Source organism: Belonocnema kinseyi, chromosome 6 (genome assembly GCF_010883055.1).
Source record: "Belonocnema kinseyi isolate 2016_QV_RU_SX_M_011 chromosome 6, B_treatae_v1, whole genome shotgun sequence".
NCBI lineage: Eukaryota > Metazoa > Arthropoda > Insecta > Hymenoptera > Cynipidae > Belonocnema > Belonocnema kinseyi.
The window spans coordinates 65,310,371-65,331,087 of record NC_046662.1 but is presented as its reverse complement, the minus strand read 5'-3'; the positions used below and the strand labels follow the sequence as shown (position 1 = coordinate 65,331,087).

General features: G+C 26.2%; 2 protein-coding genes across 8 annotated transcripts in view; one reads left to right on the top strand and one right to left on the bottom strand.

Moving 5' to 3' along the window:
* Positions 1-7,949, bottom strand: part of LOC117174975 (FAD synthase-like) — a 42,054-nt gene extending 34,105 nt beyond the window's left edge. The window contains exons 1-2 of one of the 4 annotated variants that reach the window (XR_004467411.1): positions 7,793-7,949; positions 277-1,845 (exon numbers count right to left, since the gene is read on the bottom strand). Coding sequence is in view for 1 of the 4 variants with exons in the window: in XM_033364451.1 (XP_033220342.1) it covers positions 1,603-1,619 (17 nt within the window). In the remaining 3 variants the exon portion in view is untranslated. Of the gene's footprint in view, positions 1-276; positions 1,846-7,572; positions 7,638-7,792 lie in introns of those variants that run through there. The other 3 variants (XR_004467412.1, XM_033364451.1, XM_033364452.1) reach the window with 3 other exon arrangements.
* Positions 7,950-11,574: 3,625 nt separating this feature from the next.
* Positions 11,575-20,717, top strand: part of LOC117174096 (leukocyte receptor cluster member 8 homolog) — a 28,064-nt gene continuing 18,921 nt past the window's right edge. For 2 of the 4 annotated variants that reach the window (XM_033362828.1, XM_033362827.1), the window contains exons 1-2: positions 11,583-11,861; positions 16,374-16,795. In XM_033362828.1, the coding sequence (XP_033218719.1) occupies positions 11,725-11,861; positions 16,374-16,795 (559 nt within the window). In that variant the 5' untranslated portion in view covers positions 11,583-11,724. Of the gene's footprint in view, positions 11,862-16,373; positions 16,796-20,717 lie in introns of all 4 variants that reach the window. The other 2 variants (XM_033362829.1, XM_033362830.1) reach the window with 2 other exon arrangements.

Below are 20,717 nucleotides of genomic sequence, written 5' to 3'. Positions count from 1 at the left end.
TCAGAATACACCTCCTTTTCTGCAAAATTGAGAAAATAATGAAAAATAGGGTCTTAAGTGTCAATTTTTCAAATAGTGTCATCGCTATAAAAAAAAGCGTCAAACAGTTTTAAAAAAAGTGTAGTGAGTCTGAGGCCTGAAATAAAATAAAATTTATGACAGTATTTTTGCACAAAAAGAAACAAATTTAACAAAGAATCGTTTGGAAAATTAAAAAATTCAAATCTTTATTGGACACCCTAACCAGAGAGAAAAAGTCCCTAACATAGCACTTACTTTTTTCAAATTGCTCGACACTTTTTGAGCTTTGGATTTAAGACGAAGAGAGCGAGATCCGGCAACCTTGAATACATTTTTCTTCGTCTTGTTTGGTCCCTTATTTTTAGCCATCTTTACCTAACAATTAAACACATCGTTATCTTCATTTTCTCTAAATTTCTTCGTTGCTGGCTCCCCGCCTCTCAAAATCTTTTCCGTCAAGAAAAACGAAATTCGCATCATTTCCTTTTTAGGAGAAACATTTCGAACGTGACGAATCTCGATCAGAGTTTTCGGACACAAAATTGCATCAAGTTTCTCTTCGACAAGCGATTTTGCAACATCAGACGGTTCTTCATTTTTCGCAAGTTTTACAAAACAGTAAATATGAATTATGGATTGTTTTGAAGAAACTTTCCTAATTTCCTCATCAGAGAACCAATCCCGAAATACGTCCAAAAATTCAACAGCCATTGCTGGAAGATTCATTACTATGTGTTCAACACCAGATTCGTTATTTTCTCTGCGTTTTAGAATATCGATTTTCACTTCATTCCTCAAAAAGTCCCTACCATCTTTGTTGAAAGCTGTGATATTTCCTTTAGTTTTATTGATCTTGGCGTTTTTCAAGAGCCACTTGTAGGACTCTGGATTTAAATCATTCGCGAGAACTTTGATACCTTTACGAGCTGCTGGAACGGCAAAAGGCCCAACACCTGCGAAAACATCGTACAAAACATCCTCTGGCTTTAGAAAATTAACTATTTTCCCGTGTTCAGTTCCTAATCGAGGATTCCAATATACTTTAGAAAAATCGAATTGATATCGAAGACCATTCTCTTTCACTTCAACGTCTGTATTTTCCTCGCCAGCGAGAATTTCCATTGAAAAAAATCGAAATGTTGAGTCAATTTCGTTTGTTTTATTTATCACTGTTTTGGCATTTGGTATTTTATCAAGAAAAACTTGGCCAATCAAAGCTTTGTATGGTAATTGAGAATCCCGAAGATTCAAGTGAATAATGTGTCCTATTTGGCTAAAACCGGTTGGAACTTCAATTTCTCCTGGCAAAATTGCTTTCAGTACATCTTCTACTTTCCAGTTTTCGTAAGTCAAATTTAATTCCATTTTGGAAAATTCTGCATTCAAGGATTGAATCATTTCTCTATCAGAATCGAGAATATCTTCTAATGTTTCTATTTTCTCGGGATCGAGGTAGGCAATTATACCCTTTTCTGACGAGATTACTGGTTTCAATTTTTGTATTTTAAGGATGTATTTTTTTAGAATTGGCATAACTTTTGAGAGATTAATATTTTGGAGGCGTAAAGAAGGTACTTTTACCGTTTTGGTGAACGCATGGCGATCCAACAATGTCATTCCACGAACAGAAGCTGGTGGAACCAGCAAGGAAGCCATCATGGTCTTGTAAAAGTAACAATGGACGCGTGTAGCACAAATTAAAAATGTGGAAACTAAATGTCCACTTGTATGTAACGCCAGTGTTGCCAGATGAGAAAAATTCTCTTCAAAGGAAATAATTTCAACTTTCTGCAGTTGAAAATTGAGTACTTCTTCAGTTTGTCCCTAAAAGGAAGAATTTTAATTGAATTGACAAATGCAAACAATAGGCATTTTAAAAAATAAAACAGTCAGGGATTTTGAAAAATCAGTTGCAGAAGTCAGGGAATTTCTATAAAAAATTATTTTATACTGACAAAAAAAACATTTTCAATTTTTAATTTAAAAATTATTTCATTCCATTTATAAAATATTCAAGGTGGGTGCAGGTCAGGAAGATTCTGGCAATAAGGGAAGTTAGAAATTTTGAAAAAAATGGTAAAATCTAGGAATAATTTGTTTTTTAATATAAAGGCTCTAAAGTCACTTTTCTCGTAATAAATTAACCCATGGATTCATCATTATTGAATTGAGGTACCTATTTCTGAATCTTCTTGAAATATCTTAGCATATTTTAAAAGATTACTAAATTTTGTTAGTAGATTTGAACTATTTAAAGAGATTTCAAAAGATTTAAGGGTATTTAAAATAATTTTTGCAATTTTTAAGAGCTTTGAAAAGTTTCAAGGGATTTAAAATCATTTATGGTAGTTTCTAAAATTCCAAGAAATTTTCAAAAAGCTTGAAAAAATGTCAAAGGATTTCAATTTTTAAAAATATATTAGAGTATTTGAAAAGATTACAAAGAATTTTAATTTTATTTAAGTAATGTAATGGGATTTCAAAGGATATGAAATAATTAAGAGTGTTATAAAAAAAATTTTGATCAAGAGCTTTAAGTAGTTTAAAGGGATTTTAAATGGTTTCGAAACATTTGAAATATTTTAAGGTATTTAAAAAGATTCCAAAGTATTTTCAAGAGTTTTTAGAAATTCTAATGTATTTCTAAGAAATTTAATAATGTTAAGGGATTTGAAAAAATTTTGCATTTGATTATAAAGAATTTCGGAAGATATGGAACGATTTTACAGAGACTATAAGTTTTCAAGCGATTTTTAAAGATTCATTGATTTTAAGCATCTTTAAAAGCTCTCAAAATAGTTTAATAAATTTCCCAGGATTTCAGGAAATATTGTCAATTCATTTTAAAAAAATTTAATTTAAATTAAAAATTAATTAATTCATTAAGTTAATTAATTTAATTTAAACATTTAAATTTAAAAAAGTTAATTATCAATTAATTTCAGTGATTTAATGTGACTTCAAATGATTTGAAATAGTTGAAGGCATTTTAAAATAATCCATGGAATTTAAAATAACTTCGAAACCTTATGAAATGTCTTGAAGTTTTTTAAAGTCATTGGAAATTCTTTGGAATCTTTGAAAGTACCATATATTGTTTAAAACCTTTTAAAATCCCATAAAATTACCCAAATGCATTGCTAATTCCCGAAATGTTTTAAAATACCATTAACATTTTTTAATGCTTTCAAATCCTGTGAAATTCCTTGAACTTTTTAAAAGAATTTAAAATTTAAGAAATTTAAATTAGACTCCTATTTTAAAAATCTAAAAAAATTAATTTAAATCCTATTTAATCCTATTTAATTTAAATAATTTTAAACAATTTCAAGGAATTTTAAAAGATTTCAAATGATTTTAACGATTGTGGGAAATTTTATAATATTTTCATAGATTCTTTTTATAAAGCATTTTAAATTGAAAATGTTAAAAGATAAAAATTTTGTGCTTTAAATATTAATGAGCAGGAAAAATGAAAAACTAGTCAGGGAAAAGCGAGGTAATTTAACAAATTAGATTTTGCAGCCACCCTGAGTTTTCTTAATAAAAATGTTATAAGATTAGAATTTGGGCTTTAAATATTAATGGTCAGGGGAAAATCAGAGAATTTCTAAAAAGAATTTTCGCCACCACCCAGCTGTAGAAGCGAATGAAAATAAAATTATAATATATGATAATTTTATGGACTATGCAGGCTTTCATATTTGTTATTTGAATATTTTGAAACTAAGAAGTCTTCTAATTTTATTACTTTAGAATTTTCAAGGATAAAATTTACATATGTACAGTTTCAAACTCAGTGTCTACTCAAATCCTGAAAAAAAATCCCTGACAATTCCAGAGTTTTTCTAAGTATCTCCATTCAATTATTTAGTTTTTTTTTAAACAATCTACTCCGAATTTGTATACGGTTTGGAAAAATATTATAAATAATATTTTTTCAGTTTCTAGGGATACAATTACGTTGTTTCATTTAAAAAGCTTTGACAAACTACATTATAAGATATTCTGAAACATATTAGCACCATCATTTAATTAAATAATACTAAAAAAAATTAATCATTTCTTAAATTTGCCTCTAGAGCCCATGAATTCAAGTAATAATTTTTAAACAATTTTATTTTATCTTGTACATAGAATTCAGTGTATATTTAGGTAAAATTAATGTGGGTACTATATTACATTAAATTTAAACCGCTTCAAAAAATATTTTTAAAAATATTGCATTTTCAACAATATAGATGAATTTTTAACTAGATAGTTCAATTTTCAACCAGAAACATTAATTTTCTACCAAAAGAAAATAATAATTTTTGAACAAAATACAAGAATTCTGAACCAAACAATTTCACTTTGAACTAAAATATCAATTTTCAATTAGCTATTTGAATTGTTAACTAAAAAAGATCAGTTTCCAGACAAATATGGAATAGTTAATTTTCTACCAAAAAAGTCAAACTAATTTTCAAAAAAATACATAAGTTTTAACGAAATTGTTGAACCTTAAATTAAAAAAGATACATTTTCAATAAAATAGTTGAATTTTGAACTTAAAAAAAAAACAATTTCCAACTAAAAATGTAATAGTCAATTTTTAAATATGAAAATTAATTTTCAATGAAACTGATGAATTTACAACTCAAAAAATTATTCTTCAACTGGAATAGTTGAATTTGAAAACCAACATTATGAATTTTAACTAAAATTATTAGTATTTCAGTGGAACAGTTCTATGTTCAACCGAAAAGAATAATTTTGAACTAAGAAGATAAATTTTCACTTAAAAAAATTAATGCTTGGCCAAAGAGATGAATTTTCAACTAAGATCATAGACTATGCAATTGGAATAGTTACATTTTCAGTTTACAAGAAATAATTTTTTTCCAGAAAAAAGATGTCAAAAAATATTTACATTTTCATACACAGTGATGAATTTTAAACCAAAAAGATGAATTTTTTTACAGAATTATTAACCTTTAACTAGAAAAATTGAATTTTCAAACAAAAATTATAAATTGTAAACAAAAAATTAAATTTTCAGTTTTATAGAATTAATGTTCGACCAAAGAGATGGATTTTCAACTAAATTTATGGCATTTTCAATTGGAATAGGGACATTTACAGTAAAAAAAATAATTTTCAAAGAAAGTGATGAATTTTAAACCAAAAAGGTAAACTTTAAACTAAAATGATCAACCTGTAACAGAAATAATTCAATTTGCAAACAAAAATATTAATATTCAACCAAGAAGATTAATTTCTATAAACAAAGATGAATGTTCAACTAAAAAATATCATTTTTCAACTAAAAATTCAATAGTTAATATTTTAGTTAAAAAGTCAATTTTCAACAAAAAAGATTAACTTTTAACTAAAATGATGGAATACTTCACTGGAATAATTACATTTTCAGTTAAAAAAAATTAATTTACACACTAAAAAAAACATTTTCAACAAAAAAAGTTTCAACTGGAACCTGTAGTTCAATTTTGAGTGCAAAACATTAATTTTCGGTCAAAGAAAAAACGAGTTTTCAAAAAAAAAATCTAATTTTTTAACAAAAAGATGAATTTTTAACAAAAAGTGAAGTAGTTACATTGTGATTTAAGAGGATTTATTTCCAATTTAAAAATATAATAACTTTCAGCAACATTTTTTCATTTACAAGTCAAAATTACGAATTTTCCACAAAACAGTTGAATTTTCAACAAAAAAGTTAATTTTCAATTAATCAGTTTAATTTTTAACAATATAGTTAAATTTTCAGATGAGAAAGTTAATGTTTATTTTTAAAGAAGCAACTAATTTTTGACTGAAGTTATGAATCTTAAACCATAAAAATGACCTTTAAAGAAAGTAGATCAACCAAGAGTTGAATTTTCAACTACAGAAGATAAATTTTCAATTTAAAATATTAGGTTCCATAAAAAAAATGGAATCGTTACATTATTAGTTAAAAAATTAATTCCAAACTCAAAAATCGAATTTTTTACAAAATTGTTAAATTTTGTAACAAATAGTTGATTTTTTTACCAAATTTTTTAATTTGCAAGGCAAAAAACAATTTTTAACAAAACAGTGCAATTTTCAACGCGAGAATATGAATTTTCAACTAAATACTTAAATTTACATTAAACAAAATTACTTTTCAACAAAAAAGAAAACGAATTTTCAACGAAAAATTTAGTAGTTTATATTCAAAAATAAAAGAACTTAATAGAAAATATGGACTTAACCAAATTAAACGAATTTTTAACAAAATACTTGAATTGTAAACAAAAAACAGATTAATTTTCAATCAGAAAACAACATTTTTAATCGAATTCATGAATTTTCAATCGAGAAGATTTATTGGCTACCAGAAAAGACAAATTTTCAAGAAAACACATAATTTTTTAACCAATAGTTTAAACAATAGATCTGATGCTAGTTCAAATTTTATTCGAATAATTTTTACCTTATATTTTTTCGTTTGTAAACATTGTTACTAAGAACTTGAATTTTTAAATTATCAAATATCAATTTCACCTAAAAATGGAATAGTTATTTTCATTAAGGATAATTGATTTTTAATTAAAAAAAAAAGAATTGTTTACATAATAGTCCAATTTTGTATCTTATAGTTTAATTTTATATCAATTTTTTTTTATTTTGAAGCCAAACAACTGGAACATGTAGTTCAATTTTCAGTGCAAAAAATTAATTTTCGGTCGAAGAAAAAACGAATTTTCAACAACAAAAAAAACAACTAATTTTTTAACCAAAAACATGAGTTTTTAACAAAAAATTTAGTTGTTAATCCAACCGAAAAATTTTAATTTTTAATAAAAAAAAGTTGCATTCATCCTAAAAACTTGTTGCAAAATTGCAAACAAACTGTGGAATTTTCAAACAAAAAAGATTAATTTGATACCAAAAAGAAACAATTTGGCACAAAGTACTTGAATTTTCAACTAAAAACCATCAATTTTCCAACAAAAATTGAATAGTTAAATTTTCAGCCAAGAAAAAAAATTTTTAAACCGATGATAAATGAATCATTGTTATTCATTTTATATTGCAATTAAAAAAAAAATTAAGCATGCTCTCGAAAAAATTCCTGATTCTCCTCGACATTTTCCTGGTCTTTCAAAGTATATAAAAATTCCCTGGAAATTCCAGGTTGTGGAGGTAGGATAAACACCCTAAAACTTTACTTATCTGGCAACACTGAAAACATTTTTTACCAAGAAATCCACATCAGAGTTTTAATCAGCGTAAAAAATCAATTGCCACGTATCGCGTGACTACCATACGCAAAATACATGTTACTAAAGCGTGCAAATCTTTCCAAAAAATTATAATTATAAATAAGTAGAAATTTATATCATTATAAATAATTTAACAACTGTTATTAGTTAGAAAAATCGAAAAAATCTAATAACTTCTTTGAAATATTTTCAAATTACTTTTGATAACACAGAATAACAAATATGTTAAGTTAGATTGTTATCAGTTCTTGCGTTTAATACTTTCAAACTCCTAAAAATTCATTTAATTTGATCTCCTAACCTCAATTTTCTGAAATTGTAGACAGCATTCGCAACAGAAACCGACCTCTTTACAAAAAATTGCAACGATAGACTAACTACTTATTCTGTTTGACGATAAAAACTGGAAAAAGAAGTAATTATCTTATGTAAATTTGCATCTGCACGTGTTTAAATTTACAGAAGATTATAAAAACGACACTTGCTACGAAAGTAAACAATTAGGATAGAATCTTATTTACCTGTGAGAGAATGCTTATATTTTTGCCCTATTCGCTCAATCCAGGCACTCTATTTTTTAATTTTATAAAACTTGTTTTATATGTAGATATAAATATATATTTCTTTAAAAAAAAAACGTAAACGACACAACACAAAAAATGACATATATCTGTATATCATGTATATACATATATACATGCTCTTGAATATTTTTGAGCTTCAAAGGAAAGCAAGCACAGGGATTGGTGCAAATCTTGAGTCACATGACCTAACCGCTAGGCAGCGCTAGCCACAGTCCCGCGAAAATTTAAATGGAATAAATGGAATAAATCAAAAAAACCTTTTTTCATACAAATTAATAATAAGAGTTTATATATTATTTGTAAAACAAAGTACGAGTTTAATTATTCAGTTAAAAAAAATTAAGATTTTAATAACTGGTCAGTTTTTCTTACGTGATTCTAAATTTCACTAATCTAAGATTATTTTTTAGTGAAAAAATGCTTCAAATTAGGTGTTTTCATAACTTTCTCTATTTTTTAAACCGAATGGTTGAATTTTTAACTAATGATAATAAATGTTGATATAAAAACAAATTACTCAATTTTCAACCTAAAATATGAATTTCCAAGCAACAAGATTCATTTTCTACTAGAAAGTCCATTTTTAGACCAAATAGATGAAGTTTCAACTAAAAAAAGGTAAATCTTCATTTGAAACAAATATTATTTTAGAACAAATTGTTAAACTTTCAACTGAAAAATACATTTTTGGTCGAAAATTAAATTATTAAAATTTTAGAGAAAAAATGAATTTGCAACAAAGTAGTTTAATTTTTCAACGAAATAAATAAATTTTAAACTAAAAAAGACTAATTCTCGTCAAAAAATGAAATAGTCAAATTTTTAGTTTAAAAAATTAATTTTTAACTAAAAAAACAACAAATTTCTAACAAACCAGTTAAATATTTACTGAATGAGAAATTAATTTACCAACAAAAAGAATAATATTCTACCAAAAATGAAGAATTTTCGACAAAAGACATGAACGCAATGATATAGTTGAACTTACAAATAAAGACAATTAATTGTCAATAAAAAGAAACGAATTTTTTCAACCAAAAAAAAAAAGAAACATTTCTTAACAAAATCAGTAAAATTTCATCCATATTTTTAACTAAAAAAGATACATATTCAACGAAAAATGGAATATTTTCATTTCTAGTTAAAAGAATAATAATATACAATAAACAAGGAGTCTCTAGAAAAGATTTGAATTTTAAACCAAATTAAATAATTGGCATCCAAAAAGATGTATTTCCAAACTGGAAGAATACTTTTCTAACAAAAAGTCAATAATTTTAAACTAAAGACAGAAATACATTTTATGATTGGAAATTGTAGTATATACTTAAGTCTCCAGTTTAGAAAAATTTACGAAAACTTTTTGTTTAGATAAAGTTTTGATAAAATTCTGCAGAATTATACAAAGTTCTCTTGAAATCTTCCAGATTATTTTTTGAAAATTTAGAAAATCTTTCAGAATCTTTTTTAACATTTTTAAAATACGAACTGCTTCGTCATCGCGACATTTTTTCGGCACGTCTTAAGAGTAAACACAGCTTTTTTAAACATTCTTTTAAAATATGTTTTGTGAAATCAAAAAATAATAAAAAATTTTCATAGATATCTAAGCACATTTTTTTAATTTCTTGAAACCTTTCGAAATTCTTAAAAAGCTTCTAAATTTGTTTTCGCAATTTTCAAGAATATGCAATTTGTTTTAAATTGGTAAGAATTTTGTTTAAATTTGAGATTACTTTTGTATCATTTTACAACACCTGTATATTATCAAAAATTTTGTTTAAACGTCAAATATATTTTTAAATGATTCAACTATTTCCTAAAATGTTTAAAAAATTCTGCAAAATTAAAAAATTGCATTTAAATCTTCCAGGTTCTTTTTTGATATCGAAAATCTTTTGGAATGTTTTGAAATATTTAAAAATATTTACTTAAAATAATTGATGTAAAATCAAAAATAATAAAAAAAATTTGAAGAGAAATCTTAAGACCATTTTTTATTCTTTGGAAACCTTTCAACATTTTTAAAAACTTCTAAATTTTTTTTTTTTTTTTAATTTTCCAAATTAAAAAATGGCCTTAAAATCTTCCAAATTCTTTTTTAATGAGTTTGAAAATATTTGGAATGCTTTTAAATTTTGTCTTCTTTATTTTTTGAATAAATTTATTTCTGATTTATTCTTTTACTTGAACCTGACCCGAGTTTTTGTACATGCACACAGTGCTTTATGACGCCATAGTCAATAAATAAAACAATATTTATAGTGCTTAAAAATTTTGCAAATAAAAGATCAAATTCTTTCTGGAACTAAAGTTTTAAAATTTCGAATTATTTTCGAAATTTTGCAAAAACTTCTAAATATTTTTTACAATGATTTGATTTTTTTTAATTTTGCAATCTCCAGAAATTAAAAAAGTTTGCTTTAAAATCTTCGAGAAGCTACTTCGAAATTTAAGGAAATCATTCGGAATTTAAAAAAGTCTTTATCAATATTTTTAAAAAATTAATTTACCAAAATAGAACAATAAATTAAAATTTTCCCTAAAATCTTAAGAAAGAATTCAAAATTTTATTCAATAAGATTCATGAAATCTTATCAAATTTCATATCAGTTTTGAATCTTTACCAAACTTCTAAATCCTTAAAACATCTTTTGAAACCGTTAAAAATTAAAAAAATATATATTTCAGATTCATTTTCGTCATATTTTTAAATTCTTAAAGCTTAAAAGGAACGTTTTAAAATAAAACCGAAAATAAAATCTAAATAATTTCTAATTTTCCAGAAATTTTATTTTCAGCACCGGTAATTTTTTTGTTACCGGTGCCGAAAATGTATACTCTTCGTGAATTAAAATATTATAAAATTTTGTCCATGATTTTATTTTTCTCGCCTCTTTAATAGCGTGAATAAGCTTACAAATTATAGTGTAATAGCAAAAAGTTAAGAACATATATATTTCTCAATATTAAAAAACATTTACCATTCTAATGTTCTTTTTGATCAATAATATTTAAGAGCATTCAGAAATAAATTATGTCATCAAACAAAATTACTTAAAATGTTAATCGACTAAATTGGTGAAGTAGAAAATTATTAATCATTATTAATTGATAAATACAGACATGCCCTTTGTTGCCTTAATTATTAAAGAATCATTCACAATTTAAATTTTCTCTTTTACATATAAATTTTTAGAAACAATAAATTTTGAATTAAAAAATTTCAGAAATTAAAAAAAAACTGAAAATAGCCATTTGAAGCAATTTCATACAGCATGCAATTAATCAGGTAGTCAACAAAAATGAGTGCGACATTTTCATTACACGTATTTTTTCGCAGTATAATACTGAAATGCAGTTTGAATTTGTCGCGCGTTAACCAAAAACCCTGGGTTCGCTGGGTTCAGTGAAGGAAAAAATGTACTTTTCTAAAGGCGTGTTTGATTGGCTCTCGTGAGATGCTAAGCCTTTCACACTCAGGAATAGGCTCTAATTATGATTTTTTTTGCTTCCCATAAATTATCTAGTTGAAAATATCACTGAAAAAATACTTTCTACTTTTCTTTAGTCCTAATAAATATTAAAAAGTTTTAATAAGAAGTCAAACGATAAATGATTTTTTCGGATTCAAATTTCGGCGGGAAATTTGTAACCAACCAGCATTCATGTAAGAGTCGCGTCTTTGTGAATCAGAGAGACGAGGGGAAGACACAAGGAAAACGTCATTCTAATCAATCTGTGTAGTGTTCGATGCCTCTGCAAAGTGTGTATGGTGCTCGGAATTTCAGACGCGTGCTACTTTAAATAGCAATCCAGGTAACGATCAAAGGCAGGTAAAGAAAGTTGATGTTAAAATCGTGTTCGCTATGTCAGAAAGTGAAACCATAGGGCCTCAACAGAAGCAGCAGCAGCAATTTCCACAGCAACTCGGAGCAGGTTCAATGGCTAACATGGCGTGGCAATATCCCTCGGGCAACATGCATCTTTATCCTCCATACGCAGGGTAAGAACAAGTTTAATCTCAAAAATTGCCCTTGAATTCCTCGTTTCCTTATCAACTTTCCTTGAGGCCTCTCTTGTCCTGTCACTTTGGCTTATGTTTCCATTGACATCGTCTTCGAATGACTTCGCCAATCCCGCCCAATTACGGTAACAGCTCGCGTGACGACGTAAGCCTATTATTTATTTTCGTAGGCGAATTTAGATCTGCAGTAACGATTTTTGTGCTTCGTAATTTCCGAGTGCTTGTTTCTCGTCTGGAAAAAATTGAATAGTGTACACTAGGTTTAAACCCAATTTTGGAGTAGGTTTATGCATTTTAGGTCGACGGCCCTTTTTCACCACCATTTTGATAACGCGGAGAGACCTTTCGAATTTACCTTTTAGGCCTGCTGTAAAGTCCCTAATCTCAAGGTTGTAAAAGATACAATTCTTAAAGTGTGAGGTAGCGTCGCAATTTTCGTAAGTTTATTGACTCTTGATCTAAAATTTACGGAAAAATGTGAAATTCTACTTAATTCCAGAGGACAATGTTCTTGGGTTATTGGATTTCATTTTTGGTATCAAACTGCGAGCTAAAGACCAGATCCAAACAATGGAGAAGTTAGGTTATCTATTCGGGCTTCTAGCGATTTCGTGTCTTATAATTCCTTAAGTATTCTATTTTTATCCGTGTAGCGAACTATTTGGGCAACCGCTGGAGGCCCAAATAAGTTAACACTTGTCTTATCTTACACTATTGTGCTATTTTTCTCCTACAGATTACATTATATGCATACTGCTATGTTTTAGAGTGTTTGTTTTCTTTCAATTTTGAAGCCGCAAACTAAGAACAAATTCAAATTTCCATAAGTCGTAAGAACGTAAAATTGCATCCAAATCTATAAGTACTATTTTTGGAGCAGGAGCAATATCTCGTATCAAGTTTGAATTAATTTGAAGGATTGGAAAGGATTTTATTATAACAGGCCTCGGACTAACCGCACTATTTACATTTTTTAAAATGACACAATTTTTCTACTATTTCGAAAAAATTACACTAAGTACACAATTTCCGAAAAAAGTATATTTTTGAACAAAATAAATAAATTTTGAAGCAAATAGTTGAATTTTAAACCAAGAAACTTAATTTTCTGACAAAAAAATGCATTTTTAACATATTACGTACATTTTGAACTAACTACTTTAAACTATGGATGTGATGTTAGTCCAAATTTTATTTGTTTAATTCTAGTTTATTTTTTTGTTTTTAGATTTTTTAAACTAAATAGTTAAATTTTTTAATCAGAGATCAATTTTTAATCAACAGTGGAGTAGTAACATTTCCATAGAAACGAATTCATTTTTAATTTTAAAAAAGAACTAATTTTGTACTAAACAGTTGAATTTTATATGTAATTGTTGAATTTTGATGCCAACACAGTTGAATTTTTAACCCGGTTGTGCATTTACAACAGAAAACTTAATTTAAAAGCCAATAAGGTGACCTTTCAACAATATAGTTCAATTTCCACTTCAATAGATTACTTTTCAATAAATAAATCAAGCGAATTATCAGCTACAAAAATGAACTTTCAACCAAGGAGTTGAATTTAATTAAAAGAGATGAATTTTCAAGAAAATACTTTATTTAAAACAAACAAAAAAATTGATTTTCTACCAAACAAAACTAATTTTCGACAAAATACATAAACTGTTAACCAAAGAGGTGAATTTTCAACCAGGGAGATTAATTTTCTACCAAAAATTATTATTTCGAAATAATTTCATTAAAACATTTTTTGATCTAAGTGCCAAATATTTTTATTTATTAAATTTGTATGCCAAAATGAAGAATTTTCTATAAACCAGTTTAATTTTCGACATAGTACACAAATATTAATTTTTTTGAATTACCTTTCCACCGCCAAAAAAACGAATTTTCAACTATAGTTAATTATATTCATTTAACTTTGAAGCAAGGAGTTGAATTTTCAACCTAAAAACATGAATATTCGGCGAAAAATGTAATAGTTGATATTTCATCAAAAGATTATTTTGATTTTAAAAAAATAATAATAAACTAGATTTACCCAAAAAAGATCAAGTTTCAACAAAAAATTTAATTTTTATTTTAAAAAATGGATTATCCACCAAAAAAGACGACAAAATACATCAATTGTCGACCAAATAAGTAAATTTTCGACCCAACTGTTGAGTTTTGAAGCCGAAACTACGAATTTTTTTACAAAACAGATAAATTTTCAACCCGCAAATGCGATTTTTCAAGAAGAAAAATCTGTTTTGATTCGAAATCTAATAATAGTCTCTTAAACCGAACAAAATGAATTTTCAACCAAAAATGTTTTAGGTTTTCTTATAGGGTTTTATTAATTCAGTTGTAATTTAAGTGGATAATTTAAAAAAAAGGTAAACAACTGTGAAGCCTGCGATAAATTAATAGGAATTTTGATAATTTATGACTAAAGAATAACATCTTAAATAAACATTGAAGTTCATTTTTAATGCTTAACAAATATGGCACTATCTTGACACTGGTTTGATTAATTTGTGACACTATGTACACTAATTTCGATTTCTAAAATGAGTCCGAGGCGTTTACTAGTTTTTTACTTTACTTTATGCACAATTTCTAAAAAAAATTATTTTAAAAATTGAGCATTTTGATTGAAATATTTCAATTTAGGGTTGCTAAAAGACGGGGAATTTAAAACTAGTCTGGGAATTTTAGATTGAATGAAGTTAATGTTAAATTTATTGTTTTTGCTGTTGACCAATTTCTGTATTTTGTTGAAATTTCATCTTTCGTGGTAGAATATTAATTTTCTTGGTGAATAATTCACCATCTTGTTAACTGATTAAACTTTTTAGTTGAAACCTAATTTCTTAGTTCAAAATTAATTTTTTTGGCTGAAAATTCATTTTTTTGGTGCTGCTTTATTCGTGTTTTTGGATGAAAATTCATTTCTTTGGTAGAAAATGAATATTTTCAGTTAAAAAGAATCTTTTTGGTTGAAAATTAATTTCTTTTAGTAGAAAATAATTCTGTTCATTTAAAAATTCCTTTTTTGTGGTAGCATATTAATTTTCTTGGTGACACCTTCACCTTTTGGTTAACAATTTTTTAATTTATATATTTGGTTTGAAAATCGATGTATTTGGTTAGAAATCATATTTTTCGGTAAAAAATAAGAGAATAATCTTAGTTGAGATTTTCTATTTTTATTTGAAAATTAGTTTTTTTAAATCGACTATTAATTTTTATGACTGAAAATTTAATTATGATTTTTTTTAATTAATCTTTTTTAGTTCCAAATTCGTGTTTTTACAAGAAAATGAAACTATGTTGTTAAAAATGCATTTGTTTGTTGAAGATTCATAATAATTTTAGTTAAAAATTTATTTCTCTAATTAAAAATTTAACTATTCCATTTGCTGTTGAAAATTTAAGCATTTCGTTGACAATTCATTTTTTCTCTTAAAAATTATTTGTTGTAACTGACAATTTAACTATACTATTTTTTGTTGAAAACCTATCGGTTTTAAATTAATAGTTCAATTATGTTGGCAGAAAATTTTTTTTTTTGTTTCAAATTCAATTTCTTTGTTAAAAATTCATACTCAGGAGTTGAAAACTGAAAGCTTGAAAGTTCAACATTTTTTATGAGATTTTTTTTCTTTCTAAACTGGAAAATCTTTTTTAGTTAAAAATTTCCGTTTAAAATTAGTCTGTTAGGTTGACATTCTTTTTTTTTTATCAAAGATTCATCAATTTGGTGTCAAATTTAACTATTTTCTGGAAAAATTATTTTTCATTTGAAAATTAATTTCTTCACGGAAAAATTGAATAATAATCTATTTTTAGATGAAAATGTATCTGTTTTAGGTGAAAATAAATATTTTTTTGTTGTAGAAACGTAATCCTCTTAGTTAAAACTTACCTTTTTTGTTAAAAACTATGTTATATTATATTGTATATACCACATTTTTAATCCCTGTTTTTAAAAGTTAAAATATAAAGTTTCTTAGAGCTGCAATATATGTTTCAATAAAAACATGAATTATTCAACTGATCAGTATTTAATAACATAGCAGAATTAGCCTTGAACTCTGGCCGAATCTAATAACAATATCACATTTTACTCAGTATTTTCGGCCTACTTCCGTCGAACCTTGTAAGAAATACAATTTCCTAAAGACTTCCTCCTGTGTATCTTGATTTCCAGCAACATTGAAAAGTATTCTTAACTGTGAACAACAAATATTTAAATCGAGTCATAAATCACAGGCACCTCTTGAAGAGAAAGTTAATAGCAAGCATCAAGATAAGATAGCATAATAGTGAAATCTCCATGCACAGCTTAGATTAATTTTTCCCACAAAAAGGTCAATAAAACCAGCAACTCTTCTATTTTCCAAAGACTCTTTTACTCTCAGAATTTTAGCTTTAAATCACTTATATTAATTTAGGGTAAATAATCCTAAATTCAAGAATAATCTTAACTTCTTTTTGCAGGCCGATGTACGGACAAGGTTATAACCATAATCAGATGTTTTATTACCATCAAGGAATGATGGGCGCATATGGACAGGGTTTTAATCCACAGCATATGCAACAGCAGCAGCAACACCAAAATCCCAATACTCCAGGAAAACAGCAGGTTCAGCAGTCTCAGCAGCAGCAGCAGCAACAATCCCAACAACAGCAACAACAAACCCAACAGCAATCTGAAATTCAGCCCCTTATGCCCGTCACTCCCATGCCCCTTGACGACGATTCCGATCTTCCACCTCTTCCCCCAGGACCCCCACCTCCCGCACAATCGAATAAGCTTACACAAAATAATCAAAATCAAACACAATTGTCCCAGCAACCATCTTTCGTTTACAATCCCTACGCGCAAAACAACTGGAATGGAATGTACAGTGAGGGTTCTCGTAAGTAGTTTTCTTCTTTCTTTTTTTTTCAAATTTCTTTGGGGGCCGTTCAATATTGCGTAATGCTGTTTTTTTTTAATTTTCCACCCTCAGCCATATGATGCAGCGATTTGAAATAATTAAATGTTTATTCCGTTTATATTAGCATCACGCTAACCACTCACCTTCTCCGAGGCTTTACATAATACTTGAACGACCTCTATTCTATACTCTTGTCCATTAAGCAGAGTTTACAATCTTTCCTCATTTTTTTAAACCGATTTTTTGTCAAAATAATTCCCCTTTTTCTTGTTTTTTTTTGCTTAAATAACAACTGAATTAATAGAACAGCAGGGAGGCCGCTGAACCGGGAAATCGGGAATTTGTTTGAGACCGGGAAATGACAGTGAATTTTTTTTTTACCGGGAATTTTACAAATTTTTAGAAGAAAAATATGTCCACGTTCGATTTTAACAGTTTTTAAATAATTAGTTGAATTGTTATATTTTTAAATTATGTTATTATTTATCTTACAATGCGTAATTCAAAATTTGTTTACTTAAACAATTTTTCAATTAAAATTTTTATTTTTATGATTATATGTTTGATTTAAAGAATTTTTAAATGCTTTCTTAAAGACTTGAACAAATAAAAAATAAAAGCCTTTGATATTAAAAATTTTGGATAACAATTTTTTATTTAATTTATTTGTGCTTTAAGTAATAAAAAGTGGACAAAACGATTTTAAATCAGTTCAAAATTGAAGTATTTTCAGATTTTAACGTTGAAACTTAAATGGTTTCAATCTGAAAGTTTTAGTCATTAAGCAAATGTGAACGTGTGACTGAAAGTTTATAAACTATTTTTAAATTACAAACAACTTCATAATAATATATTCTTAATTAAATGATTTTATTAAATTCAAAATATTGTTTCAGTCTAAAATATTCCATTTTTAACCCACTTAATTTGAAAATTTTAATTAAAAAAAAAAGATTAATTATTGAAAAGAATCTCATTTTTTTGTTTAAAATCTGCGAAAATCTACATTTTGTTTTATATTAGGCTATCATTTCAAGTTTTACATTAAGTTTGAATCTTTTCAAAATTTGTACATATTTCTTAAAGTTACTCAAATTTCGCCAGTAAATAATAAATGTTCAATTGTTATTTATACATCCAATTTGTAAAGAAATTTTCTAAAATTTGTAGGATTTTCTTAAAATTGTAAACAAAATTCAATTCATTTTGACAGATATTTAGAAGTTCTAAAAGAATTTTAAATTTAAAATAATTTAAAAACAACTTCTAGATTTTTCAAAATTTTGAAATAAAATTTTAAATCTTTCCAAGGATTTTTAAACTATATAAAAAGAAAATAATTGAATTTATAATTTAAGGTAAAAAAATTTCAATTTTTTAATATTTAATGTTTCTAGCTTAAAATTCCTTAAGAGTATATAATTTTGAAAATTTTAAAGTTCATTGATTGAATTTTTAATTTAGAGCCTTCAAAATGATAACGATGATTGATATTTTTTTATATTGAAAAGTATTAGTACCTTTAATTTTATACGCGTAAATTATTGAGCATTTGAATACATTTTTTAATTAAAATTTAAAAAATTAAAAATTTAAAAGTTCCACTTTGAGTGCTTTCATTTGCAGCTCTGTTTTTATTACTTCAAGTGGAAGATTTGTTAGCTTTAGTAATCCATTTTTTAAATCTCATTGACCGTTAAAAATGTTTACGAACCGAGAAATAATCGGGAATTTATTTCGTCGATTAAAACGGCCACCCTGGAACAGGTTGTTGTAGTGTCTTTGAAAGCCTGGATTTCTCCTTGAATTTTGTTTAAACCTTGAAAACCTGGGGAAATCTCCTTGAATATATCACAAGAACTTTAAATTGAAACTTTTTTTTAACTTTTAAACCAGTTTCGAGGAGTTGACTACCCGGTTTTTGAGTTTACAGCATATTTCAAATGGTTAAACAATAATTTTAAAGATTTCCAAATATTTGAAAGCTTTTATAATATTTAAAAGGATTACAAGATTTTAAAAAGGCGTGCAAACAAGATTTCACAAAGATTAAAGAAAGATTTCAAAAATTTTACCAAAATTTAAAAATATTTCACTAAGATTTAAAATATTTGTATAGTTTCAAATGAATACAAAAGATTCCGCAAAAACTAATAAAGATTTTAAATTTAAAGATTTCAAAAAGGGTAAAGTACACCAGATTTCAAATATTTTAAAGATTTCAAATGATTTAATGTACGTTTAGAAGATTTCGAACAATTCTCAAAGGTTTCAAGTATTACAAATTTTTTTCCAATATTTTTAAAGATTTCAAATGAATACCAAAGTTTTCACAAATATTTCAAAAAGATATCACAACATTTTCATAGAAATTTCAAAAAGTTCCGTACACCAAATTTTCAAACATTTAAAAGCTTTTAAATCATTTAAATTTGTTTAGGATATTTCAAAAGATTTCAAAAAGAATGCAGTACGCCAAAATGCAAAACTTTCCCAAGATTTTAGACTATCTCAATTTTTTTTAGAAAATTTCAAAAGATTTCACAAAATTTTGAAATATTCCAGTGATTTCAAATAAGAATTTAACAAATTTAAAAAGATATAGATTTTAGTATATTTCAAAGTTTTTAAACAGTTTCACAAAGATTTTCAAATCTTCATAAGATTAAAAAATTTTAACCTATATTTAAACAATTTCAAGATTTTTAAAGTCTTAACAAAGATTAAAAAATATTCCCAAAGACTTTCCAATGACAGCTTATGTTCTCAAACACATAAGAATTTGTTTATTTATGATTCTGCTTTCTTTAGAAATTCTTGACCATGAAAAAAAATGAAAATGTTTTTTTTTCTTGCCCTGCAAAAGACTTTGAATTTTGTTCTCAGGAATCGCTAGACACCTTGTATAATCTAATAAGAAAATGCATAAATCTTTGGTGGACAGTTATTCCACTATTTTGTTGAAGATTTAATTATTTGGTTGGAAATTTAAATTTTAAAAATTAGTCTTTCGATTAAACCTTAATTTTTTTATTTAACTTTTTTTTCTACTAATTTGTTAAAAATTTAATTATTTTATTGAAAATTCAACTATTTTCTTAAAAAGTAATCTCTTTAGTGGATGTAAATTGTTTTATTTGAAAATTCTACTACTATATTTTTGTTTAAAAGTTCTAATACATGGTTGCAAATTTAACTTTTTTTTTGAGACAGTAATCTTTTTGGCGAACGTTACTTTTCTTTTTATTTGACAATTGTACTATTATATTTTGGGTTCAGAATTCATCTCTTTTGGTTAACAATTCTACTATATGGTTAAACATTTAATTATTTGGTAAAAAATTTATTTTCTTTAAAAGTCATACATTTTGTTGGAAAATTCAACTGTTTTTTTAACATTCGTTTTTTAGTTATAAATTCCACTTTTTTCATTGAAAACCCATCTTTCTTGGTTGAAACTTAAGTTTTTTTATTGACAATTAATTTTTTCGAATTTATAAGTCAAGTTTTCTTTAAAACTTTTGAAAAATCAACCTATTTATCCTGTTTTGAGAGCTTTTTATAGACTGTAAAATTTGCTCAAGGAACCATTTTTTTATTAGAAAGAATTAAAAACTTGATGTGTTTGTTCTATGAAAAAGAAAAACGAGAGCGGGAACTTTTAGATGGTCTTTATTTGATGAATGCATAAAGATGACTGACTTACAAGAGATGGAGTAGAAAACGCGACGCACCTCGTACAATCGTGTACGAGCATGCGCACTACGAGAATAATAATAGAGCGCGAAGATTCGAAAATCATAAATGACAACATCTTCCCTGCTTGAGAACTTCGCGCAAAACAAAATAAACAGAAAATCGCAACGCTTTACGAATGAACACACATAAAAGAAACTTAATG